Source organism: Rhinolophus ferrumequinum, chromosome 10 (assembly GCF_004115265.2).
Source record: "Rhinolophus ferrumequinum isolate MPI-CBG mRhiFer1 chromosome 10, mRhiFer1_v1.p, whole genome shotgun sequence".
Taxonomy (NCBI): domain Eukaryota; kingdom Metazoa; phylum Chordata; class Mammalia; order Chiroptera; family Rhinolophidae; genus Rhinolophus; species Rhinolophus ferrumequinum.
Genome location: NC_046293.1, coordinates 14208508 through 14236402, shown reverse-complemented (window position 1 = coordinate 14236402; position 27895 = coordinate 14208508). Strand labels below are relative to the sequence as shown.

The 27895-nt window shown below is 46.9% G+C and overlaps 1 protein-coding gene and 1 non-coding gene across 2 annotated transcripts; one reads left to right on the top strand and one right to left on the bottom strand.

Annotated features, from left to right (window-relative positions):
- Nucleotides 1-363: 363 nt before the first annotated feature.
- CKAP4 (cytoskeleton associated protein 4) lies at nt 364-9921 on the bottom strand. Its single transcript, XM_033118465.1, has 2 exons — nt 9246-9921; nt 364-2842 (listed from the first exon to the last, which is right to left on the bottom strand). The coding sequence occupies exons 1-2, from the start codon at nt 9681-9683 to the stop codon at nt 1520-1522; spliced, it is 1761 nt and encodes a 586-aa protein (XP_032974356.1). The 5' UTR covers nt 9684-9921; the 3' UTR covers nt 364-1519.
- A 3024-nt stretch (nt 9922-12945) lies between these two features.
- Nucleotides 12946-13019, top strand: TRNAV-AAC (transfer RNA valine (anticodon AAC)). The gene has a single exon. It is a non-coding gene; the product is annotated as a tRNA-Val (tRNA).
- Nucleotides 13020-27895: the final 14876 nt, after the last annotated feature.

Genomic DNA, 27895 nt, shown 5'->3' with positions numbered 1-27895 from the left:
TCAAACCTGGCTGCACGTTAGAATCAGCTAGGGGGCCTTTAAAATTCTCGAGCCAGCCCTCTTTACACTCACTGAATTTGAATCCATGGGGGTAGGGGGGCAGGTATTTTTTAAAGCTCCCCAGAAGATTCTAAAACGTAGTAACTAACAAGAGTCGTAGTCAAGCAATGATCTATACACAAACCTGCTAATAGTCAATCAAAAGTATGTCCCCAGGCCTGAGAATAAGGCCATCTTGGTTTTAGAATTAAAAAATGTAACCTGAAAATTGAAAAGTTACCTACCTTTCTAATCCTGAACACTACACGTTAACAAAATACATCATAATTACTGAATTCTCAGGAAGCAACCACTCTGGAAAAGTCATAACAAAGCTCAAGTGTTTATTAAGAATTAAAAATACTGTAAATAAGCCATACAGTTCATTTCACAGTAAACTAAACAAACCTTTTTTTATCTTTTTCTTTTTCCTTTTTTTCCTTTTTTTCTTTTTCCTTTTTTGAAGGGCAAGACAGCCATTAAAGAACAGTACAGCTCATAGGGAAAGGGAAACAGCAATCAGCTAACTACAGAAAATGCACACGTTCCTCACAGATGGGCGTCCGCTCTGACAGCAGACTTTTTCATGGACATCGTGGTAAAATAAAAAGACGTGGCCTCTGTTCCCCAGGGAGATGGCCCATGCCTTTGTGGACAGCCCCCATAATACATTGCCCTTTCAGGGACTCCCCTTTCAGGGATTCAAAACCTATGCATTATTTAGGGACCCTACCAAGAGGTGACACAGGTTGGCCACAGGGGACTCTGTGGGGGGTTGTGCCTTCACATTCAGAACCCTCTGGATTCTTTGCATAGTTATCTTTGAATCACTGGGATGACTCAGGAAAGGAAAAGACACCCACACCACGGGAGGCGACCATCAAGCAGCTGCTTCTTGTCAACTGAAAAATAAGGGGCTTGTCCCCTTCCCTATTCAGAGCTGATATTTATGAGTTTTAACCAGTTTAAAGTGGAAGACAAGGAGTGAGTGACGTCTCACGAAAACTTCGGCCAGAAGTATAAAAAAGAATAAAATTAATTTTCCTTGAAGACAATTAAAAAGAAAAAAAATGCCTCCTCCCCCGTTTTTTTCCTTGAAATCGGCCAGCCAGCCAGGCTTTTTGAGGTTAGTTAATCTGCTTCTGTTAATCCTCCATTGAAGCCATTACTGTTCTCTGACACTAAACGCTTCCCTGCTAACAGGCACCTCTGATTCACAGGGGCTGGGCCTTCAAGAAACCAAGCAAAAGCAGAAGCAGACAACTTGAGAAACCAGTGGTGTGTGGTAATCATTGTCAATAAATTAACCCGGCACAAAAATACAAAATGCCTTGGTATTCCAAGTGGTGTCCACTGCTCTCTAAAAGGGACAAGAACGGAGGGAGGAAGTGGGGGAAGAGGGCCCAAGGGGGGAAAGCAACACATTTTTTTGGTCATGAGAAACTGAACTTTCAATTCGTGCCCTGCACACACGACTTGTTTAGACTTTTTCATGAATTTTTTCGACTTTCACAAACAACCTATCCAGGTCATTTCTCAAGTCATCGAGCAAACCCTTGGCTGATTCCAGGTTGTTTTCGTTGGTTTCTATTTTCACTGAGTATGCCACCAAACTGTCCACGGCAGTTCTGAGCATTTTCAAGTCCGATTCCACTTGGCTGACTGAGGATTTGAGGTGGTCTAGAGAAGAAAGTCTATCCAGGAAGTCCTGAGGAGGCGAGCGGGCCGCCTGGGCTTGGTCCTGACCCAGCAGCGAGTGGACTTGCTCTTGAACCTTCTGCAGCATGTCCACGGTGCTGGGGAGCTCGCCCACGCTTCTCTTCAGCTCCTCCACGTCGCTGTAGAGCGAGAGCTGGGCCTCCCCGAGGTTCCGCACGGTGCTGGCCAGGCTGCCCTGATCCTCCGCGGCGGAGCCCAGGCTCTGCAGGCGCTCCTGCAGGGCGGCCAGGCGCTGCTCGTACTCCTCGCTCTTTGCCAGCAGGGACTCCAGGCTCTCACGCTGCCGCGCGGAGGCCATCTGCACGGCCTGGACGCCGTCTTCCACCGTTTGCAGGCGGGAGTCCAAGCCCTGACTCTTACTCTGGAGCACTTCTAAGGCGTCGGAATTGAAAACCCCGTCTTCTTCCGGCCTGGGGGCCTGGGCCTTCAGCTGGCGCAGCTCCTCCTCCAGTCTCCTGATCTCCTCGGGGAGGCGGGCAGTGGACTCCTCCGACTGGAAGACCTTCTCCGTGAGGGCCTGCAAAGTGAGGTGCTCCGAATCGGCAGCCTCCTTGAACCTCTGCTGCTCCTGTTTGAGGCTCACCAGCTCTTTGACCTCAGTGTAGACATCCGACTCCATGGTCTGCAGGGTGCTTCTCAGCGCCTCCATGTCCTTCTCTTTGGCCTTCACAGAGGTTTGTATTTCCTTCACGACTTCCTTCAAGGCTTTCAAATCCTGTTTGTACCCCTCGGAGTTTTCCAGAGAGGCAACCTTCGCTTTCACGTCGTTTATCTCCTTCTGGCTCCTCTTCTGGACCTCGGTGAAGATGGCAATGTTGTCGTTGATGGACTTGGTCAGCTCAGTCAGCCTCTCCTCCACCGTGTTCTCAAGCGATGTGAAGTCACGCTCCCGGGCGTCCTTCACCACATGGATCCCATCCGAGAGGTCTTTGAGAATCTCATTCTGGAGTTTTTGCAGAACTTCACTGATCCGGTTCATCTCAGTCTCCCCTTGCTTCACAACTTTCTCTGTGAGATCTTGTTTATGCTGGAAGCTTCTCAGGATGGACTCAAAAGTCCCACATGTGGCTTGCAGAGATTGCACCTGTAACCACAATCCAGATGTTAATTGCTGAGAAGAGCTGATGAATTTTATATACATACACACACACACACACACACACACACACACACAAACTATATTTCTTTTTCTCTGTCCAGCTTCTAGATCCCTCCTCTTCTAGAATGGACCACAATTTTCCTTTGGGGAACCTTCCACACACAATCCATGTGGTTTGGAAGACTAACCCGAGGACCCCTCCAAGTGCTCCAGGGATGGTTTGTAACCCAAGCCTGACCAGCGCCCCAACCTGGAGCCACAGTGGACAGGCGTGTGACCTAAGGCAGGCCAACAAGTCAATTCCAGAGCTTCTGTTAAATCTACTGGGAAGGAAAACCCCCCTTTCTTCCGGGATCGCTAGCTACCGGACGAGGGAAGCCTGGACCTGCTCGGAGCAGCACATGAACAACATCAGTCTAAGAATCAAGCCAGCACAGAGGGAAGCAGCACGGAGAGACGGCAAGATTAAGCTCTGAAGACACAATGTGAATCCCTGGATACAGCTATACCTGAAGAAATCTACTCTTCAACTTTCTAGTTTGAGCCAGTAAGTTCTCTCTCTCCCTCCCTTCCTCTCTCTTTAAACCACTTTAAGCTGAGTTTCTAGCTTTTGCAATTGAAAGAGTCTCACAGGTTTTCAGAGGAAAAAGACTGAGGCACGTGGGAGACCCTGGGCTGGAAGGCAAGAGACAAGGATTCGGATCTCTGCTCATCACGTTAGCTGTGTGGCCCTGAACAAGTCATTGTCTTCCTGCAAAACGGAATCAGTGGACCAGATGATCCCTTAGCATCCTCTGGCTTTGCGAATACATTATGATCCTGTTGGCTCTTACACATTCATTCTAAATAAATTCTGCCCCAGGGAGCTGGTTTAATGTACTGAGAGGCTGACAGTATGACGATTAATGGCCTGGCCTGTAGCCCAGTGTGGCCCACAGTGCTACCTAGAATGCTTTCTTACAACAAAAAAGCAAAAACCACACTTGAACCTATCAAGTGTGGCTCTAATCACCAATTCACAGAAAACATACAAGAGACAAACGTGCCACGAGGATGCAATCAGTCAAATCCACAACGTGGAAAATTCTATAGCACAAATAACCAGGATCAACAATTAAATGGCGTTTTAAAGGAGGGAAAAGACAGGAGACCATTACAGACTAAAAGAAATTTGAGATTTATCAATCGAATGAAATGTGTGGACTTACGTGGGTCCTGATTCAAATAAACCAAACCAACTATAAAAGGGACATACTTTTGAGAGACATGGGAAAATCTGATGATGGACTGGGTATTAGAAGATAATCAAGAATTATTGTTAACTTTGTTGATATACTATGTTTTGTCAAAAGAAACAAGGAAAGGAAAGGAACTCTTTTCTATCAGAAATTAATCCTAATATACTTTGGGTGAACTAATGTGTCAGTCAGGGATGAATTTTAAAATTAGTTCCTAGTTCACTATCCACTGGGTCTGCCAAGGCAACACGCGCCCTTCAGAGAGCCTAGAACTGAACTACCAACATTTTCTGAAGCCCTGCACCCACTTGTGTCCGCTGAATCTTCCGGGTAAAGACAAGCCAGACTCTCTGCCCATGCTATGGCCATTCAGAAGACCTGGGCCATTTTCCAAAACTGAGAGCATATGGAGAACAAGAGAAACCAAGTGGGCACCCAACAGGATAGTGGGAGAGTGCTTCCCCGTCAAACTGTTCTGACTCCAGACCAAAAAAAAGGGGGAAGGACTGGTGATAGAAGGAAACAAGAATGGAAAAAATTGACAAATGAAATTGGGATTCATTCTATTGATCTCCTGTTTATGCTTCAACATTTCCATGATAAAAGTTAAAAAATAAAACAGTGCGGGCTCTAGAACTAGACTGCTTATGTTCATTTCCTAGCTGTGCGATTGTGGGCAAGTTATTTCACCTATCTGTGCTTTGGTTTCCTTAGGTGCGGGATGGAAACAAAAACAGTACCTGAGTCACAGGATTGTCTTGTGAAAATTAAGTGAGTTAATAAATGTAAAGTGTCTAAACAGTGCCTAACACATAATGAATGATCAAAACATGGTAATTATCGTTTGTTTAATCTTTCTTCTGAAGGAGCTCAGAAGTCTGGAGATTCCTAGACTGTCCTCAGCCCAGTGCCAAAGGGAAAACACTAGAGGAATGTGAACAGGACACCTGGGCTCTAGTTCCAGCCCCACCAATAACCAGCTCTGTGCGCACAAATCAAATAAGTCACACTCGCTTTCCAAGTCCCAAGCTTCTTGTCTGTTAACAAACAGATTTCTAATGTCCCTTCTGGCTTCCACCAGTCTGTGATTTTTAAGACAGATTAGACTAGGTTCTTAGGGACTTCAGAATATTAGATAATTTCCCTGCCCAACTAAATATAACCTGAGTCATAAAGGACTCTGCAGAGGGCTCACCTCTGAAACTAGGTTCTGTAATCACACTACTTGCCTGTTCTAAGCATAGCACTCAGAATAGAAGTGTGGGCAGGTGAGGGCAGTACCTCACCATGGCAGGCATTCATCAGTGTTTTCTGAATGAATCAAAGAATAACTGAATTAACAGAGCAAAGCCGGATACAAACCAAGCTGGTGCATTTCCCCTCTGATCCCTGACTGTCGCTCTTAACCTAGGCTAGGTCTTTACAAATGGCTAGGAAGGAGACTGGATCAGAAATTACGGATGAAGCCGAACCATCCAACCCTCAAAAGTATGGAAAGAACACAGAAAGTGTCTCCCTTCTGATGCTGCTGTAGTATTTCATCTTTACATGCAAAGATCTTACTATAATTAATCAGCAATGGATGCATCTGTTCCCCCAATATATGTGGTTGGCGCACTAAGATGCCAGAGATAAAAATAACAGCTCGCATAGGATACCTGCCCCCAGGGAGCTCACAGCTGAGGGAGGCGGGCAGCAGTGACTGACATTCAACTGGGCACTTACTGTATACCAACAAGTATGCAAAGCACTTCAGAGACATCATCTCCTCACGTCATTGTAGTCACCTCATGAGCTGGTGGCTCCCACTGATCTCCATTCTACAAATGAGGAGACTGAGAAGTGGTAGAACGGAGCATCCAAATCCCAGACTGTGAGACTTCAGAAGCTGAGCTCTTAAGCTCTACATGAAATGCCTGGGCAGAGGAGTGTTCAAAGTGCACTGAGCACCTGGAGGAGATGCTGCCTAAACCTGAAGCCCTGACTACTGTGTCCAGAGTGAAAATGAAAACCAAGAAATACGACCAGAGAACTCACTCTTCTACAAATAGCCACTAGTCTCATTAAACTGTCCCCACTAGGCCTACTCCTACAATCACGTGAGGCAACCAGGCCCTTCAGCTCTACCACTTAGGGTCCGTGTATGACCCCGAATGAGTTAACACAACCGCGCCAAGGCTCAGCTGGCCCATCTGTGAAATGGTGCTAATAAATGGTGCCTGCCTCAGCGGGTGGCTGGGAAGCACTGAGAATGCCTGGCGTTAACATGTGAATACGAATTATGAATAACACTAAGTAGGATACTAATTATGAATAATAACAGTGAATACTAACTATGAATAACACAGTAAGTATATGTCCCTGCTAAGAACAAAACCCATCCCCGACCAAGGCTCACATCGAGTTATAAGGGGTTCAAAGTTAGGTTTCCAGAGGACCATCAATCACCACTCACTCCTCAATGCGAAATAACTTATTTACTGTCTACTCAGAAGTGCACACAGAATTTGCACACTTTGAGTTATTTCCTCAATGCGAAATAACTTATTTACTGTCTACTCAGAAGTGCACTCAGAATTTGCACACACTGTTGCAAATCCTAACACTGTTCTGGGCATGTTCTAAGTTCCAGGCCAACGGAATAAGCATTAATTGAACACCTACTACCAAGGCTTGGAGAAGATAACAAAATGAACAGATGAGTGGTGAAGAGTGTTCTAGCAGTCAACTGCAATTTGAATCCTGGCCCTGCCACTTACTAGTTGTGTAACCATGCGGTTCCTTAGCCTCTTTGTATCTCACGTTCCTCATCTCCAGAAGGGGGATAATAGTACAACTGACCCTTAAACAATACAAGAGTTAGGGGAGATCCCCGTGCAGTCAAAAATCCACATGTAACTTTGACTCCCCCAAAACTTAACTATTTAGCAATAGCCTACTGTTGACTGGAAGCCGTACCAATAGCACAGTCAATTAACACACACTTGGTATATGTGTTATGTACTGTATTCTGACAACAAAGTAAGCCAGAGAAAATAAAATGTTAAGAAAATCAGAAGGAAAATACATTAACAGTACTGTGTGCATTTATTGGGGGGAAAAACTACGTATATGTAGACCCACACACTTCAACCCTGTGTTGTTCGAGGGTCGACTGTACTTCTTGGGGTTGTTGTGAGAAATGAGCACACAATAAAAACGAGGCGTTAAATAATAGCTTGGTTACACTACTACATGAACAGAAAGGTTATTATAGAAAAAGTTTATAGCCACGTGGATTCTTAAAACTCTGAATAGGGCCCTCCCCTGTGTAGAGTGAAAACTTTTGGTCCCCAAAGAGAGTAATCAGTACATCGGTGTGATGGAGAGGGAGTGGGGACCAGAAAGGAGGGAATAAGACCAGTCAGAGAGGAAGTGGAGAGAATAAAGCCCAATTTCTTCAACCTGGATTCACGACCGCCCCCATTTGGGCCTCAATTTCAATCGCCCCTCTCACAACTTCCTAAATGTTACTCTATTATAGGCAGGATAGCCACCTGCTGTCCCTCAAACATGCTCGAGGTAGTCCTGACCCGTCTGTCTGTTCTTTAATCCTTCTCTCAACAGTTACCTATGACCAACTAGATCTCAACTGGCACTACCCCAGCCACCGGGACACGGGCCTAGGCAAAACCTACACCCTCTTTCTTCTGGACAGTGTCTCATGATGGAAACTTATGTGCAGCTTCGCAAATATGAAATTCATGTCTTTTCCACATTTGTACCCTCCACAGGGCCTACGCAGAACCATGTGACTATCAGACTTCAATAAATATTATGATTGATTCGCAGGTGGGTAGATGATGGGGAGGAAAACAGGAGCCTGGTGATTATACACCCGCAGTATATCTATTTCTTAAGAAGGATTTAACATTCAGGATAGGCAGAGCCACACTGCCTCCTTAACTCCCTTCAAAAAGTCACCTCCCATGGCCTGCAGCACTTAGCAGGCTGACTCATTCCAGTTGCTCTGCCAGTCTTAAGAGGAAATTCCTAGTCCTACATACTCAAGAAAAACTTGGCAGGACAGGCAGCATGCTGGGAAAGGAGGCAGCAGTTCCGGGCTCATAAGCGGTGGCGGGATTTTTTGTTTCAATCAGGCAACCAACTTTCATTGAGCAATGCTATTAGTGGAGGATGGAGAGGAGGAATGCGATTTGAGGGAGTTGCATTTGGTGTGGAAAAAACACATAAGGGTGGAAGCGAAACAACTCTGTATTGAAAGTTGGGTCCATCCACACCTGAAATAGGCCCCTGTGATCCCTGAACTGGGCAGTGGCCTAGACATGCTCATGCAGTCTGCCACTCACAAGCTAGGATCCTTATCTATTTGCTTCTCTCTCTAAACCTCAATTTTCTGGTCTAGAAAATGGAGTCCAAACTGCCAGTTCCACCTCCTTCCCAGGGTTGCTATGAGGATTGGATAATAAGTGAGTTAAGCCCTCCAAACACCACATAAATGTGCCTAGTGGTATTATTCACCAAAATGACCTACTATTTTTGGCCTTTCCTTTCTTCTAAAGCTTAAATATGCAGCTTCAAAGACCCAAGTGGGTACAGTGGTCCAATAAAAGACAAGGGGTCCCAGAGATATGTAATATTTCATTTAAACTTCGCAAATGAATGACTGCTCGCTTTCCCAGGCTCCGGGTCTATTAAAAACTGGCTCAGATGTCTCCCACTGGGAGAGCTGAGGTGCCTGAGGCCTTGCCAGAGGCTTCCAGGGATGCGCTGGCTTCCCTTCCAACCTCCTTTTCAGACAACTCTGCCCATTCAGCGGTTCCTAGCCCAAGAAGAATGGGCTCCTCAGAGCCTGCCGGCTTCCTTACAGGTCACCGCTAATGTCCTGTGACAGGTCCTTGGCCCACCCTCACGGCTGTCCATCCCTCGGGCCCATTTCTCCGCGGCCCTTAACAAAGACGGTCTGGGGACCGCCTGGGAACTAGGGGGCCGGGTGGGAGCATCCCAGGCCACTGGCCGAAGAGGGGGTGCGGCTCCGGCCACGGGCCTGGGCAGGGCGAGGGGCCCGGCCGGGAGGGCACGAGGGGTCCGGCTGTGGGTGCCGGGGTGGCAGCCGGGAGGACAGGGGTTAGGGGGCTTGGGGTACCCACCTTCTGCTCCACGCCCTGCAAACCCTGGCCCAGCTCCTCCCGCTGCCGGGAGAAGTCCTGGTGGCTGCGCCGGACCTGCTGGACCTCCTCCAGGACGTGGTGGACACACCAGCCCGAGAAGGCGGCCGCCGCCACCAGGGCGAGGTAGAAGAGAAAGTTGAGCGCCCGGCCGAGCCTGCGCGAGCAGGACGCCGAGGACGAGGCGGCGGCGGCAGCGGAGGACTTGCCGCCGCGGTGGCCGCCCTTGCCGTGCGCCTGGTTCTGCGGATGCTGCGGCGGGTGCTGCTGTGGATGCGGCGCGGGCGGCGGCGGCTGCTGCGGCGCCGGCGGCGGCTTCTTCGCCACGTCATCCGCGCCGCCCGACGGGTGGGCGCCCTTCTCCGAGGGGCTCGCGGCGCCGTGGCCGCCCTTGGAGCCCCTTTGTTTGGCCGAGGGCATGGCGGGCGCGGCGGCGGGTGAGGCCGCGGGCTGCGAGGCGAGCGAGTAGGGCACGCGGCCGGGAAACTTCCTCGGGGTCCCCCGGGGATGGGCGAGCGGCGCGCGGGCGCTGTTGGCGTCGGAGCCGCCGAGAGAGAGCGGGCGGGCGGGCGGGCGGCGAAGAGGGAGGCCGGGCGAGGAAGGAAGGAGGAGGGGGCCTGCCTCCGCTGCCGCTGCCGCCGCTGCCGCCGCCGCCGCCGCCGCGGCGCCGACCCCGCCTCCCGGGAAGGGAGGCCGGGAGAGCCGAGCGGGGAGAGCCTGCCACGCACGCGGGGGCCAGCGGGCGGCCCCTCCCCCTGCCGCCACGACCCCAAAGAGGGAGGGCCGAAGAGAGGGGGTGGCCCAACGGGGTCTAGGCGGGGCGCGTGGGGGGGCAGGCGGGGCCTACGTAGGCCGGGGTGGGGGTGGTAACCGAGTGGGGTCTACGGGAGCCGGGCGGTGAGGGGTTGCCCAACCCGGACTAGGGAGGCGGGGGCCGGCAGCAGAGGTGACCAAAGGGATAGGGCGAAGGGCTGGGTCGACCCAGGCCGAGACTGGCGACTGAGCAGGGGCCACGGGGGCGACCGAGGTGGGTGTGGCTAGCACGATCGTGGGGAGGAGAGCCCGGGATGACCCGGTGCAGTGGGCCAAGTGTTGGCCCCCCTCCCTTCTTGACCTATGCTGAGAGGAAATGCAGCGGGGCGGCCCAGGAGCCCTGCCCCTGGGAGTGGGAGTAAAGGGGGCAGGAACAGACACCCCCCACCCGCGTTCCTTCCCGCCGGGAGCTGGGGAATCCCTGCCCCCCCAATCCACCCCTCAAGCCCGCCACGGAGCTGGGCCTTGTCTCCTTCCTTGGGTTTGAAGGCGGAAGCCCAAAGGGCTGTATAAAATACAGTCAACCCCGCAAGCATGTTTGGGACAGTTAGCAAAGATTCTTGGACTCTGTTAAGTCTGTTCGTGGAAACATATTTATTGACACTCAGTCCACTGTCGACGCTGTTTCTTTTTTTTCTGAAGCCCTTTTAACTCCGTTTTGTCTTTGGGGGTCCCACAGTCTATCCACATCCCCTACTAGGGGCAGTGCTGGGTAATCAGCAGCAGTTCACTGACAGGGAGGCGGATGAGGGGTCGCCCCTCCTTTGATAGAAAATGTAATAATGAAGGGACTGTGCTTAGCAACTTACATGTGTTCTTAAAACCACAAAAACTTTGTACGGTAGGAATTGTTTTACCCATTTTATAGGAAGGAAACTGAGGCTGAGCCTCCACCCCAAATGACTGGCCCAAGATCACATACAGCCATGATTTGAACCTCAATCTGCTTCCAGAGACTGTGTGGCTTAATCACTTCAGAGTGGAAGGGAAATGGGGCCCCAAGGAAATTAAGCAACTTGCCCATTCAGTAAGGCTAGTTGGTGCTGGGGAAGGGCCCGAACTCCCCTCCACTCCACTGCTTTCCCCCTGAACCTGGTATCTGGTGTGTGCCTGGCACTGTGTGTGCCTAGCAATGTGCTGTAGGAACCCTGTTTCTTCGGCCTGTTTTCCCAATTCGGTTTTTAAAAAAACATTCCCTGTCCTTAAGACCTAGCTCAAATGCCACCTCTTTCATGATGCCTTCCCTAGAACACCACCTGATACCACTCATGGGACTTACACCGCAAAGAATTGCAACTAGAGTCATATATATATCTATATATATAGGTATACCTATATATCTATATATAGATATAGATATATATGACCAAAAAAATGTATATACATTTTAAGAGAGGAAAAAACTGTATTAAAATTGTATAATATATACCAATAACAAAAGATGGATACAAGTCATGTGTATACATTTTTTTGGCACACCTGGTGTGTATATATATAGTAAACCTTTGTTTAGGGCCCAGTATGTGCCAGACAGATGTCTGCAAACTATTAGACTCTCCCCTCCTTGAGAACAAGAAGCAACCATTGCTTATATTTCTCTTTGTATCTCACCTTATAAGATGCTTTTTAAAAATCTCTAGGGAATGAATGAACACGTGTGTTCCTGCCCTCAAGGTGCCTGCATTACATTTAGAGAAATGTGCAGAAACATTTTGAAGGCGAAATTATGTGGTTGAGACTATAAATGTAAAGGGAACTTGGAAAGCAAACCCCTGGGCTGCACTTGGGGAAGTCTGAGGCAGCAAGTTCTTGAGCAAAACCTTGAGGAATGAATTTGCATAGGAGGAGAGCAGGGAAGATATTTCTGTGGCGGAAATGGGGTGCACCCAGGACACCTGTCTGACCTTGAAGGGTGTATATGCTTCGGTATAGGGAAGAAAGCATTGAGCTAAGTGGAATGGGTCCAGATGGCAGAGGTCTGTAGAAACCAGCCAGCAAGGCAGGAGAGTCACTATTAGTGTGGGCAGCTGGAGTCAATTATAGCAAGTTCTAGAAATATAATCATTTGCCCCAGACAGAGAGGAACGTCTCCACTCCAGCTAAATACCAGGAGCTGTAGTAGAAAAATCATAGTTCAACAGGGCACACAGCACTGACCTATGGTGAGGAGGGCAGGGGAAGGAGATGGCAGAGGAAAACAGAACACGAACTCATCAGAAGGTGGTAGAAAAATCTTGTTTAAAAACTTCAGCTAAGTTCAGGCTGTGTTTAAAATCTCTAGCACACAAAAAAGCTATCGTCCTCCACAAGCAAGCCATCCACATTAAGGCGGAGACAGTGATAACTTGCAAAGCAGCTTTGGGCTGCCCCAAGCTCTGGCCTGGTAGGCCCTGCTTTTTCAGCTTTTGTTCTGCCACCAAACTAACTGTGGCCTTGAGAAGTGTACTTAACCCCCTGTCTGGATTTCAAGGTCACCCCTTCTACATCTCTAAAGACCTTTTCTATTATTAGATTAATCTATTCCTTAGAGAAAACAGTCATCTGATTGTTGTTAGAAATACTTAAATATTTTAAAATTTTTAAGTTGATTTAGACTATAGGCCAGATATGAGAATAGAAGTTCCACAACTTTCTCCTCTACTGAGCGCTGGAAACAGAGGGGAGGGAGTGGGGACTGTTACTATTTTCAATGTATCCCCCTCCTCCTTTTCCTCTGGAAGGTAGTGACGTATAGTGGTTAAGACACACGGCCTGGGATAGACTGGCCTGGGTTCAGATGCAGCTCCATGACTGACTGGGGAGTGTGACCTCTCTGAACCTCTGTGTCTTCATCTGTGAGATGGTGGTAATAAGAACTACTTCAGGGGGTGGCTGGTTAGCTCAGTTGGTTAGAACATGGTGCTAACAACACCAAGGTTGCCCGTTCGATCCCTGCATGGGCCACTGTGAGCTGCACCTTCCTTAAAAAAAGAAGAAAAAAAGAAAAAGGAAAAACTACTTCACCAGATTGTTGCAAGGATTAAATGAGAGAGACACCACTTCACACTGGGCACGTAGCAGTGTTCAGTGAATAAAACGGTAGCTAACACAATTTGCAGAGTCACTGAGTGAAAGTATAGCTGCCTTCTATGTCCACATTTCAATGATTTTCTTTCATCTTTATTTCTTGGGGCTCCCAGCAACATAGGTGGCTTATAGACCACAGGCTCTGATGTGTTGAACTTGAAAAAGCAGGCAGTGTTTTCCAACGAAGGGTGGTTCCACTGCGGTGTTTGGCTGCACCCAGAGGAGGTTGGTAAGTAGTCTTGGAAGTGCATCTTCTGGGGCAGGAAGCCACCAACGGGTCTTCATGGAGGTTTCCCTTCTTCTACCCTATTTCTGAGTCAGCACAGCATGCATTTAGAGGAAGTTTCCCTTCTTTTCCTGCTGGTTTCTTCTCTAGCCCTTTTCCTCTTTATCCTCCGTAACGTGTGTTGGATGGTCAGGAATGTGTGGACAAGAGGAGCTGGAGACCTCTCTTCCTTCCTACAGCATGCGCACAGCCGCTTCTGAACACTGGTGGACTATATGGATCATAAATTACAAGGTAGAGCTTTGTAAGCCTGCAGCCCTCTGGGTTTTCTGCATTTCAGTTAGAATGCCTAAATAGAAAATCCCTATTATTGCTGATAGCCTTTTCTCCGTTCCAGGTTGCAAGACCCCCAGAGCCCAAGGCATGAGCCTGAAGCCCAGCAAACTGGGTGTGTGTAAACAGGGTACGTGCAAACAGAATATGTGTTAGAGGTGGGGGCCTCCTTTATAGTTTGGTTCTGGAGAGCCAGGTCCACCCTTCCCAGCCTCAGTGGTTCACACTCCCAGGAGTTGCCGAGCTCCAAATCCTTTAGCTCCATGAAGTAGAGGAATTATTTCTTGGAGCTCCTAGCACCGAATGGGGCTTCTAGATCACAGGCTTCACCTCACTGAGTCCCAGTTTTTATGGAAGATGACCATAGAACCTACATTGTTGAGGCAATGTGAAAGTTACGTTGACTTTCTCCTCCACATCTGCTCCACCCTTAGTCTTCCTCATCCCACCACATGCCAATAACACCTGTTAAGTGGCTCAGGAATCATCCTTGACTCCTCTCTTTTGCTCACCCATCCACACACACTCAAAGCAATATATTAGCAAATCTCACTGTCTTTACCTTCAGCATGTCTCCAACATCTCCCCCTTCCTGTGGCCTGCACCACTACCCACTGGTCTAAGTCACCACCAGATCACACTTGCGTTATTGAAATAACATTATCCTGGTCTCTCTGCCTAAGCACTTGCTGCCCTGTGGTCTGTTTTCAACACACTAGCCAGAGCAATCCCTAGAAATATGTCAGATGATGTCACATCTTTTTCTAAAACCCTCCAGGGACTTTCCAAGTCAGTGGGAGTAAAACGCAAAGTTTTTACAATGACCTCCACCACCCCCATGTTCTGACCCCCTGCTGTCCTCTCTGATCGCACCCCTTCTTACTCACCCCTTTGATCACTGCCATCCAGTCACAGAGGCCTCCTTATTGCTCCTCAGTATGCCAGGTATGTGCCTACCTTGGGCCCTTTGGAATTTTGTTCCCTGTGCCCTATGAACTTTACCCCCAGGTACCCCCATTGCAGTGACCTTCATCCTCAATTCAAAGGTCACCTCTAGGAGTGCTCTTCCTTGACCATCTTCTGTAAAATCACTGCCCAACCTGAGACCCTCTATCCTTCTTTCTCCTCTTTATTTTTCACTATAATAATCATTTTATTCTGACATACTACATAGCTGCTTATTTAATTATTATCACCTGCCTTTCCTCATTAGATTGCAAGTTGCATGACTGGGAACTTTATTTAGCTCACTCTTGTATCCCCGAGTACCCAGAACAATCTCTGGCACCAAGTGAGAAACTCAATAAATGTTATGAGTTTCACATTGTTAAAATCCCTCTATGGAGAGCCTTCTCTTTCGTAAGACAACCATGAAGAAGGAGTGGAGGAGCCTCGTGAGGAATGACCTCTTAGAACTTCAATATGATGATGATGACGATGACGACGAAGGATGATTGCTAACACTTAAGCTGCAGGGGAGTTGCAATCTCACAGTAAGTTGTCATTTACTGATCACTTACTGCGTGCCAGTCACTGCCAGGAGCTTAGCTTGTCTGACCTCCTACCATCTTCAGTGAGCCTTTGATGTAGGCACCACAGTAGTGCTGGTCCAGGTTACCGATGAGGGTGGACAACTGACGCAAGGTGACACAGCTTGAGAATGGTAGGAGTCAGGCTGGAAGCTAAGCAGTTGATCCTAGAGCTCACATTCTCCACTAGCACATGAATGTATAGACAAATAAGACAAAGCCTAGTGGGACGAAGTAGCTTCTGCAAGGCCAGTCAGCCTTCCGATAAAAATCCAGACTTTTGGTAAGTAAGCATCGTGAATCTCAACCTGGGAAGGGTTGGGCAGGGCTGTATCTCAACCTGACACTAGCAATTCATCTCTACACCTGCTCCTTCTCACTATGCTGCTGATGGACATATGTTTCACCCCTTAGGTGTGTTGTAGGCAGATAGATAGATAGATAGATAGATAGATAGATAGATAGATAGATAGATAGACAGATAGATAGATAGATGATAGATAGAATGAGAACCATTGCCTTAGCATAAAATTTAAAAACCTTTCATAACCTGGTCTCTGCTTCTCTCTCTGGTCTCATACCTCCCTCAAATCCTTTCTTACTCTATGTAGCCAGATGAGCTTTCCTACAGGTGCCCTAATTTGCCATCCTCTCTAAGGAACTCAGCTTCCTTGACCCTTTTCCTGCGCCCACCCCCAACCTGTATAAGTGTCCCTCCTGGGTGCTCCCCCAGCTCCCAGATGGGTCAGAGCACTTACTGTGATGTATTGTAATTGCCTACTTACTTAACCATCATCCAAACTAGAGCTTTCAGGACAGAGACTGTGATTTGTCCCTTTTCTTATCCCTGAGTGCCAGGCAGTCTGCCCAGACTGTGGGGGTTACATACTGCCTGATCCATCCGATTATCCGTCAGTACATGGTGGATGGATAATTGGATGGCTATGGCGTATGTAACTTACAATGCTAGGCTTCTCATTCTCAGCATCTCCCACTGTTAGGGTACCCACGCTTTAGGGGGTGAGGGTGTTGGGAAAGTGTCAACGTTTTGAAAGTTTAGAAGGAGGTATTGTGTGGAAATGTAATGTGTTATGATAGGTTCAGATAGCATGTTATAAATGTGTGTTGCTAATTTAACCAAAACGTAGAAGAGGTGTGTGGATATGATGGATTCCTAAGTAAATGGGATGGAAGAGTTGCTGTAAAAACCCTACTCCCCAGAGACCATCTTCATCCTGCCCCAGCCTTGCTCAAGAATCTCCCATATCTCCTTACAAGCATCTAACCACAAAGACAGGAGTGTGTGTGGGAAGAGGGTGTGGGAACTCTGCCTCCCCTCCCACCTAGAATTCTATTCAACCTGTGTCTCCCTGCAATTACGGCCACCTACAAGCCTTTGTTCTTTATTCAAGCTCTTTTCCTGGGCCCTCCAACCTGAAAGTCCTAACCTCCTCCTTCTCTAGGAAAATCTAGACCCGGACCACCTCTCTCCCCCACCCATTGGTCCTTCCCTCACTTTTTGAAAGTAGAGGAATTCAACCAAAGTGATGTAATACTGCATTTACATACAACTCTGGTATCACTTTCAGACCTAAGGATTTTCAGAGCAAAGGCCAATGTAAGGAAACAATAAGTCTCCGATGCAGCTAAACGTTAAGGGATAACCAGGTGTTAACGGTTAGGGACACCAGTTCACCACGCAGTTACCGAGCTCTGACCAGGTGCCCGGTCCCTCCATCACTTCCTCCTTCTGAGGAACAGGACTAAAGATTGGGTGTGACCCTATCTGGAAAACTAACTAGGTTGTGTGGTTCTGGAAAGTTATCTAACTTTTCTAGTCCTCAGTTTCCACATTTGTAGAGTAGGATGAATACTTTGCAGGGTTCGTAGAAAGTAATGAATATGAAAAAGACCATGAAAACTGAAAGCTACGGATACATAATTATCATTAATATGTTTCAACTAAATAAAGCCAGCCCCTCTATAATTCAGAGCTTATCTGGATATTTTCAGCTACAGAACAAAGTAAAACAGTGTCTATAAACTGTGGCTTATAGTCCCAATGGCCTAGGGTTGTTATGAGGATTCTGTGAAATAGTATCAGTAAAGCACCCAGCGTGCTCTGTTTCGGCTGAATGGAGATTATTATGTAATTAGTGTAATTTCTTATCCCTACCAGGCTACGGACCTCTAGAGGGCAAAAACCTGCCTGCCTTGTTCACTGCACTGCCTTAGTGCTTATTGTTGGGTGCATAATGGACACTGAGAAAATACCTCATTCGATTCATGCATTGAACAAATTTGATCATCTGACCTAGGCAAGGGGACTCGAGCAGTGAACAGAGTCCAAAATCCCTACCCTCACGGAGCTCTAATGCCAGCGAAGGAGACCAGGCAATAGCACATTAGTAACTGTAGTATGTGTGGGGACAGATCCCAGAGAGCAGTTTCCAGGCTCTCGGCCTCACGTGGACGGGGGCTGGCTCAGGTAGTAGATGGCCGTCAGCTGTAACCAGTGAGCCATTGGCCACTAATATAACTGCCATGGCTTTGCTAGCAGAAAATGGGGGCTAGCAAGGAGATGGTGGCTGGCAAGGGCGGACTGCAGTCAGCACGGCATTGTGCTTTGCAGATTGCCCGCAACCCGCTTTGCAGGGCGGGTTGCAGATTGCAGAGAAGTGGACAGCAGGTTGCAGATAGTGTGGCTCCTGCTTCCCATGTCTCCAACCCAGCTGGCAGCGAGACTACAGTGGTATGACTCCCCTATCTATGGCTCCGTGGGTGTTCCTTTTTGGCCTCACCATATCCTGTGTTCTTGTGTGGGGAGCGGGAGCTGAGACCCCACAGGCCGCCCCACATGACACATGGCGCAGCGAACAGGGTATGGTGCCGGCCAAAGCTCTCCAAAGGGCGGTGGAGCAGTTTGTGCATATGAACACTGTCTCAGGAAGACCAGGAGGAGCAGCTGCCGGAGAGCTGGACCCCATGGAGGGTTGGTAAGATGTAGACAGTTCCCCAACCAGCAAAGGCCGGAGAAAGCAAAGGACATTGCGGCCCTGTGGGCTGGGAAGTGCTTGCTGAGGCCCTCACCCCCAGGTTGGGGAGGACTTGGAGCCCTTGCCCTGCAGAGAGGGCACACATTGTGAGGCTAATGCACAGCCCTGGCGAATGACTATGGACTGTGGGGAAATGCCTTCCATCCCTAATTTAATGGACCACTTGACTGTTTCCTTGGGAACACACCACCATGTAGTGGAACTGGCGGATGTTAGCTTTTGTGTCTCGACCAGCCGCCGTGGAAAATAGAAAGACTGGCTATGCGCAGGAAGACTGGTTGTGCCCAGAAAGACTGGTGGTACCCTGAGAGCCCTGGCTGAGCCCAAGAAGTCGGGCCTTGCCCAGAGAGAGTGGCGGTGCCCTGAGTGGCCCTGGCTGAGCCCAGGAAGTCTGGCTGTGTCCAGAGAGAGTGGCAGTGCCCTGAGTGGCCCTGGCTGAGCCCAGGAAGTCTGGCTGTGCCCAGAGAGAGTGGCAGTGCCCTGAGAGCCCTGGCTGTGTCCAGGAAGTCTGGCTGTGCCCAGAGAGAGTGGCGGTGCCCTGAGAGCCCTGGTTGAGTCCAGGATACTGCATCCACCTCCAGGCTCCTTGCACAGGGACCCTCGCAGAAGACGCTTGTCGCGTAGATTGTGAGGCGAGACCCTGTAGGGGTGGAGTGTGGGGACAGAGCCCCAGAGAGCAGTTTCCAGGCTCTCGGCCTCAACGTGGACGGGTGCTGGCTCAGGTAGTAGATGGCTGTCAGCTGTGGCTAGTTGGCCATCAGCTGTAACCAGTGAGCCATTGGCCACTAATATAATTGCCATGGCTTTGCTAGCAGAAAATGGGGGCTAGCAAGAAGGTGGTGGCTGGCAAGGACGGACTGCAGTCAGCACGGTGGAGTGCGGGTTGCAGATTGCAGAGAAGTGGACAGCAGGTTGCAGATAGTGTGGCTCCTGCTTCCTGTGTCTCCAACCCAGCTGCCAACGAGACTACAGTGGTGTGACTATGACTTCTATGGCTCCGTGGGTGTTCCTTTCTGGCCTCACCATGTCATGTGTTCTTGTGTGGGGAGCGGGAGCTGAGACCCCGCAGGCCGCCCCGCATGACACATGGCGCTGTGAGCAGGCTCTCCCGCGCGACAGTATGCTAGAGAATGCTAAGGGCGGGGGAAATAAAATGGGAAAGGGAAGCAGGAAGGCTGTGGAATTGAAAGGAGGTTGCAATTTTAGATTAAGTGGCCAAGGAGACCTCACCAAGAAAGTGATATTTGCATAAAGTCCTGAAGGAAGTAAAGGAGCCATCCATGCAAAAATCTGGAAGAAGAGCCTGCCAGATAGAGAAGGAGTGAATGCAGGCCCTGAGGTGCATCCGAGAAGTAGAGAGGAGGCAAGTGTAGCTGGGTTGAGTAAGCAATTCACCCAACAAGTACTTATGAAGCCCCCACTATTTATTGAATAAATGAATAAATGAGCAAAATGCCTGGCACGTTGTCAGTTTCCAGCACATGCTGCCGTTTTTTATTATCATTGTTATTATCACTATTATCTCTGGATCTTTCCCACCACCACCACCCAGTACCCAAACCAAGACCTGGCAGCTGGTCAGAGCTCGGTAACTGCTTGATGAACTGAATCTCACTGTCCTGTGCAGACTGGTGTCCCTAACCATTATCCCTTGGTTATCCCTTGAGGTTTAGCTGCTTTGGAGACTTACCATGTTTCCCCGAAAATAAGACCTAGCCAGACCATCAGCTCTAATGCATCTTTTGGAGCAAAAGTTAATATAAGACCTGGTCTTATGATATGATATGATATGATATGATATGATATGATATGATATGATATGATATGACATAACATAATATAATCAGGGTCTTATATTAATTTTTGCTCCAAAAGACGCATTAGACCTGATAGTCCGGCTACGTCTTATTTTCGGGGAAGCACGATATTGTTTCCTTACATTGGCCTTTGCTCTGAAAATCCTTAGGTCTTAAAGTGATACCAGAATCGGATGTAAACGCAGTATTACAAAGCTTTGGTTGAATTCCTCAACTTTCAAAAAGATAGCGAGGGGAATCCAGCAGTTCTGATTCTGTGACTTCTGATCAGTTCTGGGCCCCTCAGTTTTATAGGGACCCCCTTAGAGGAATGGTGAGTTCCTGGGCTCTGGGCCCAGCATCCTCATTGACTTTAAGGGGATGTCACCTGAGACCCAGCATCTGTGGAACTAAGAGCCTGAGATTTGCCTCTGAAAAGTTTTATGCCTGGATGGGGGTGGATGAGAGTGAGGGAATGGGGAGCTCACCAGGAAACCTTCAAACACAATGACTGTCACAGTAATTCAGGAAACTTACCCAGTATGTTGAAGAGATTGAGAGTCACTAATGAACTAATGAACTCGCATTTGAGCCTCTGCCAGCCAGGAGATTTCAAGTCTCTTAGAAAGGAGACTCTTTAATGACATAGGATACTCTTGTAGTTTTCTCAGAGTGAGCAACTCAGCGTTACTATCTAATTTAAGTCCCTCTTGTTTCAATAACCTAGGTTCCTTTGTTCTTTCTTCAGTTGAAAAAAATCCCATCCCTCTCTTGATCTATTCCTCTGATGTCTAATGAAGGCAAAGCTGACAAGAACTACTCGTAGGAAGCTTTCAGTTCAGTTGCCACATGACTCTAAATTCATTCATCCCCCTGCAGCTTAAGCCTCTCTGTTCCTGCTTCCAGGGGCTTCCAAGACACCTGTCCTAAAGCCCGGCTTTTGGGGTGTGAACAGTGTACAAAGCAGCAGGTCACTTCTTTGACTGTCCTAATGTTATCTCTTATTATTCCCAAACATACCCTCCCCAATGGGCAGGTTGGCCTCTCGCTCCTCTCTAGTTCCACACAAGTCCTGTCTTCCAGAATGAATGAGCTGTTTCCTCCTCTTCATCCAATCAAATGCTGCTCTTTCAGGAAGAGAACACTGACTTAAGAGTAAAAAGACATTCTCATTTTAGAGAAAAAGATGGCTAGGACCCAGAGTGTTTTAGCAATTGGCCCAAAGTCACACAGCTCACCCCTATCATGACTCAGGGTTTCAGACCACGTGTATCTGATTCCAAACCATCCTAAAATATTTGCTGTCAACTTGTAATACAGGTTGGAAAACCAGTTTTAAATGAGTACTATGTAGAGGCCAGCTCCAAAGTAGTTAACAAACAGAACTGGTATCAATAAATATTTGTCAAATCACTGAACGAATATCAACGATATGAAATTAAGGCAGATGGATCTTCTGAGAATTAATGGCATTTTTCCATCTGTCATGCGGGGTCTCTGCTCCTGCTCCCTGCATAAGAACGCAGGATATGGTGAGGCCAAAAAGGAACACCCACAGAGCCATTGATAGGGGGTTCATACCACTATAGGCTCGCTGGCTGCTGGGTTGGAGATACAGGAAGCAGGCTCCACACGATGAGCAATCCGCCCTCTGCTTCTCTGCCAACCAACCAATTCCCTAGCGTAGCCATGGCAGTTACGGTAGGGGCTAATGGCTAACCGGTAACAGCTGATGGCCACCCAGCCACAGCGGATGGCCATCTGATTACACCTGATGGCCATCTAATAACCGAGCCAGCACCTTTCCATGTGAGGCCAAGAGCCTGGAAACTGCGCTCTGGACTCTGTCTCCACACCATCCTCAAGGAAGGAGATTCTTTGCTCTGTAAACAGATTTGCATGAGAATTTTTATTAAAATGACTGTGCCTGTGTTATTTTCACACAACAGCTGTCTTTGGTTTATAGGGTAAGCTGCCCAGGGGCTGGGATTATCTTTGCTACTGAGCCGAGGTGGCCTGCAGTGAAGCCAGGTTTTGCCTTTGCCAAGTTTATGAAGTCAGGAGCTTTGTGAGGTTCAAAGCTTCTCTCCATTTCTCTCAGGAAGAAGGGTTCCTTTCCAAAAAGGTGCAGTCTGTCTGAAGGTTTCTGAAACCTCTGGGATTGAAGGAAAACGTGGACCTCTTTCCATTTCTCATCCTGACACATACTTGCATGTTTCCTCTAGAAATGTCTTGAGTCATTTCATCCCAAAGGCAGCTATGAAGCAGATCTGGCGTGAGCGCAAGGCTCACTCAAGAGGAAGAAAAGAGAATGAATTAAGGAGTCAGGTGCTGAGCCAGCCATTTTATACTTGATTTGCCACTGAAGCATCACAACCCTACCAGACAAATAGTATTAAGTCTGTTTACGACAGAAAAATGAGACTGAGAGAGGACCAGTGATCTGCCCCAATAACACAGTCTGTGAATGTCAAAAATGGGATTGAAACCTATGTCTGCCTGAGTCAAAGTCCATGCTAGTTCTGCTGTCCCCTCAGAGGCTTCCTGGACCTACAAGTGAATTCAGCTTGGCATTGACATCCCTCTTGATCTGCTTCCTACTTGTCTGATGAGCTTTATGCCCCACAATTTCCTACATCAGCAGTTCCCAGGGAGCTTTGAAAAAACAGATGAACCCGGGCAGCGTATCAGACCTACTCATGGCAGGGCCCAGCCGTGGGTACTTCATCCTCCCATCAACAGGTGTGTCCATCTCTGGTTAAGAGTCACTACACTGTGTGGACCCTTTATTCCAGACAAACTCCGCCCCCCATTAATGTCCTGTATTCCCCCTTCCTCATCGTGCCCCAGACCAATTCCCTAAACTGAGCAATTCCAATTGCCCTTCAGCAGCCCTCTACCTCACCTCTCCATCAGTTAAAATTCTCTCTGTCATCGTCACAAATCAGTGGAGAAGGGGAGTCTTCATTAAGTGTTAAATGTTTGAAAAAAAATGACCAATTTAGATGCTCAGCTCACCCACACACTGTGACAAATTACAGATGAGTTAAATCGTTGAATACAAAAGTTTCAAGCCTAGGCAAATAGGAAATACATTTTTTAAAGGAAAGGAAAAAAGCATAGAAGAAAAGGGTTTTATTAAAAAGGGAAAGTATATCAGATTTAACTGCATGAAAATGTAAGACTATTTTGAAGAATAAGGAAAGAATATAGGAAAAATAAGTGTTGTAAATAGGAAAAGCAAATGTTAGCATATTATTACCTAAAAAGGCCATACAAATAGAGTTACGTGCTCTGAAGACTGGAACCCTGTCTGGTTTGCTATTATAATTTCTGTGTCTATAGATACTTGGGCCTATAATAGCAGATCAGTAAGTATTTGTTGAATGAAGAGATTGTTTAAAGAAAACTTAAAACTCCAGGATATGAAGGAACAAAAGACATGACAATGATTCACAAAAGAGGAAATATGGTTATTTAACCCATAGAAGCATATTGCTAACCTCATTTGTGATATAAAAAAACAGAAATATTTAAAATACCAATGGCTTATTATTTTGTCTATGAAATGAGTTGAGATTTTAAAAAAAGAACTATAAATATAATGCCAAGTGGGTAGGGTAAAACAGCTCCTTCGTGCTGTCATAGATTCAGCCAGTTTGGAGACTAGTAGAGATGGGAACCAGGCTCTGAGAGTATTGAAATGGTAATTGTAGTGGGAATCAAGGCCGTTCACACAGCTGTTGTGTAAACCTGCACTCTGATCCAAGGGGAAAGTACACAGTCAGCCGTTCACTGGGATTTTCCAAACCAGTGCTAGATGGAAGAAAAGCCCTCCCTTTTCTTTGGTATGAATCTGCAAGGATGTGACTCTGGAAACTGCCATCAGTCATATCTCTTGAAATACAGAGAGACTATTATCTGCAGTAGAAAAAACAATAGGTTTGTTTGCAGAGAGAATCCTGTGGGGAATAGATTCCCTGCTTCCCGTCATTCCTGAGGTCATTTTCTATGTCCCTGCTCTTCTCCCATGTTGATGACATGAGTCACTCATCCCCTCCCCGAGTGTACACCAGAGTGGGCTCCTTTGGGCTCACAAGAGCCTAATGTTAAATTTTCAGGAATTTTAGGAACTGGTTGTTAAACAGTTGGAGCTTGAAATCAGCCCCAGTAGAAATATTGACTCTAGGGCCATGGGGGAGTTTCTAGCCCAGGGAAATACCCAAACACTGCAAATCAGGGCTTTTATTTTTGTGGAACATTCACCAACACACCACTTTCCTTAAGGTACCTGGGCTGGATTTCTATCAGTAGCAATCTGAAGAATGTTGGGCAATGCAGCCTGATGCTGAGAGCACCTAAATCCCACCTGAGACTTTTATTATCCCCAGTTTATAGATGAAACCTCTCCAGGCAGTTCCCCCAGGGAGGTAAATCCCAAGGGGGAGCTTTATTTCTAGCTGGGCTTTAGGCTGCACCTCAAAACAGGACTCTGATGCATGAAACTGTTCTACAGAGTCACAGCTAGACACTGAAGGGGGCTGCCTTCTCACCAGCCTGCAATGTTGGGTCGACCAGTTTGCAAGGAAAAGTGGAAGTGCATATCCATCAGTGCTCGATGAGATGGAGCCACAGAAAGGTGTCAAGAGAAAATGCATTTACCTTCGAACCTAGAAATGAGCCCTGGCAGGGGCGACCGAGGGTCCCAGGCCTATTGGCCACATGGGAGAAAAGAAAGCAAAGGTAATGTCCACGCGTCCTCCAGAAGTTCATGCTCTGGGTCAGCTTTAGCTTTTCTCTCACATTGTATTCAACAGATTGACAGAGGAAAAGAGAAATTATACCTGTCTCCAGACCTTTCTCCCCAGTGACCGCCACACTGAGTACCTGGGCCTCTGGTTAATCACATTCCTCCCCTTCAAAAAGAGGCCAAAAAGAAGGGCATAAGGGAAGCGTGTGGAGACAGAAGCCCCTCCTCCAGGTGCCCTCAGAATTCTTTTGACAATAAGTAGGAACATTAAAACTATTGATACTTTCTACATCAGTGATTTCATTTCTGTGAATAGTATCTAAAGAAATAATACAAAATAAAAGAAGAGGTTTATGCACAGACTTGTTTAGTACTGAGTTATTTAGAATAGGGAAAAAAACACCTGGAATCCACACAAATGTCTAACAATAAGAGCATGATTAAGTAAATTACAATACATGAATTTGATTTAATGTGTCCCAGTCATTAAAAATGTTTTGAAGAGATTATACTAAGATGGGGAAATCCTATGTTAACTAGATAAAAATTAGGATTTAAGTTTTATATTCAGAAGGGCTGGCAATACAAAAAGATAAAAAGGCAAACTAAGCTATGCATTGACTAGAAAACTAGCAAGGTGTTCTCCAAAATGTTAACTGTGGTTTTCTTCTTTGGGTGGTGAAACTGTTGATGGTTTTTAGTTCTGCTTTTCTTCATATTTTCCAAAGTGTGTTCCATAAACTGACATAAAAACGGATACCATTTATGGAATGATTACTCAGTATTTATCTTGTGCCAGGCCCCATGCTAAACATTTTTCATAGATTATTTTATTTAAATCTCCCAGCAACCCTATGAGGTGAGTCCTTTTATTAGCTCCAATTTACAAATGAAGGAACTGAGGCTCAGAGAACTTAAGTAACTTGCCCAAAGTCACAGGCTGACAGCCAGGATTTAGAGCCTGGTCTGTTTGATTTCAGAGCCAAAGCACTTATTCAATCCCCCTCCTAAATAAGAGAAGAAACATAACTATATGTTTAATTAACATATAATTATATATATTTCTGTGTGTATATATTTTTAAACTTCTTTTAAGCAGCAGATCCATCCTTCAAGTCTAGTTCCAGGCTTACCTCTTTATGAGAACTTCTGCTTTTTGTCCCCAAATACTGACACTGATGTTTGCTCCCTTCATGGACTTTTACACTGTCCTACATTAATGAAAATCTTTTCATATATACAGGATTTATACTCAAATAGACCAGAAAGCCTGAGGGTAGGAAGGGCATCTTCTCCTCACTCTGGTTCTTTCCTCCTTTTCTTCCTCTCCTTCCTTTTGCATCCCAGATGTCAGCTGCAACCTCTCTGCATCATAAGATAAATGAGCTAGAAACTCCCAAATTCATGTCCTAAGGGAAGTTTAAAAACCTTACCCATGATTCCCGCTTACTTTCTTCAGTTTACTTTCTTAGGGCTGCTTCTGCCTCCAACTCCGACTCCACTGACTAGTTTGTTCAGGAAATGGTCTCGCCTTTCTGTCTTTGACCCAGATGGAAATTCAGCCCCTTCCTTGGTTTCTGCAGAAAACCCACACTACAAGGCAATCTGAATATGTAGACTTTATCAAAGATATTGGCGGGTGAGGAGAGGTTTACACTGTTGAAATTCAAACAACTTCAGCGTGAATGTTAAACAACCCTGGGAAAACAAAACAAAACACTTTGGCTACCAGGGCCCAAAGATGTATTGTTTATTGGCTGCTTTTCCCTATGAGTATCTTCCTAGGTCCTCTCCCTCTCACCCTCCCTCCCCTTTGCCTTCCTACCCCACCCTCACGCCACACCCAGCTCCAAGTTCTTCTCTCTGTTACACAGAGCTATTCAGCTCACTCAAGGCCCAAACTCCAGGCTCAGCTCTTGACCCTTGCAGGTACCCAGCTGAACAAAAGGATCTTTCACTGAAACCAAATCCATTCTTCTTACAAGGCAGTTGTGCTGGTGGATAGCAAACATTTTATCCTCCTCTGTTACACTTCAATCTATGAATTTAATTGAGAACCTGCTTTGTGCCTGATGCTGACGGTATACAAAATTGGAAAAACACACAAGCAACAATCCTTAAGAACTTAATCATTAATTTCTTTAAGAACTCACAGCTTATGGAACAAGTAACCCCCATACCAGGTCATTGGTGCTATAGTAGAGATGGGGGCAAAGGGCCATAGGGCTGGAAGGGATGAAGCCTGTAGATTTGGGCCCCTTTGAGAGTCCAGAGCCAGACAAGTAGGAGTCTTGAGTTCTGGGTTCCTTTCTCTAGCCATGGGTTCAGCTGGTGGTCCCCACATTTCCCTTCCACAAGCTTCTCTTTGGCTGTGGCTGCCAAGGTTTTCCATTGCATTACACAGTACATAGCACTTAGGACAGACACTAACCCCAGTGAACCTAACTTGATAATAACCCCGCTTTGAAACATGCAGATTAGCTCTGCACCACCCTGCAGGGTACCACGAGCATCTGCAAGACCACGGGGTGCATTGAGCAACAGAGGATATTGAGGGTTCTCCGAAAAAAAAGTCAACATGTGCTAAGATGCTCACTAAAGTCCATTTTCAACCTAAGTTTCCGTTTTTGTTTTTGTTTTTTTTCCTCTGTCAAAACCAAATGCAAACCAGAGCTCTTCTTTTAGATTCTTTAAAAATAAATGGGGGCAGGGGAAGTCTGGTGATCTCTGTTATTACAAAGGATATTGCCTATCTTGACACTGATTTCAACAGTTCCTTTACAAAACGCTGTGACTGTGCTTTATTTAGCCATAGTGTGAAATTTGAACAATCAGTTGTCAAGACACACACACTGCTTGTCATAGAAATTTTAATATTTGTGGAACACATATTACATGCTAGTTATTGTGCTAAATACAATGTAACATCAAATTTTATCCTCAAAATGAACCTATGAGGTAAATGACATGTCAGATTTTTTTAAAAAGAAAATTAAAGCCCTGAGAATTTGCCCCAGATCCCACAGCCGATAGTAGAAGAGCGGGATGGAGTTTGCATCAGGT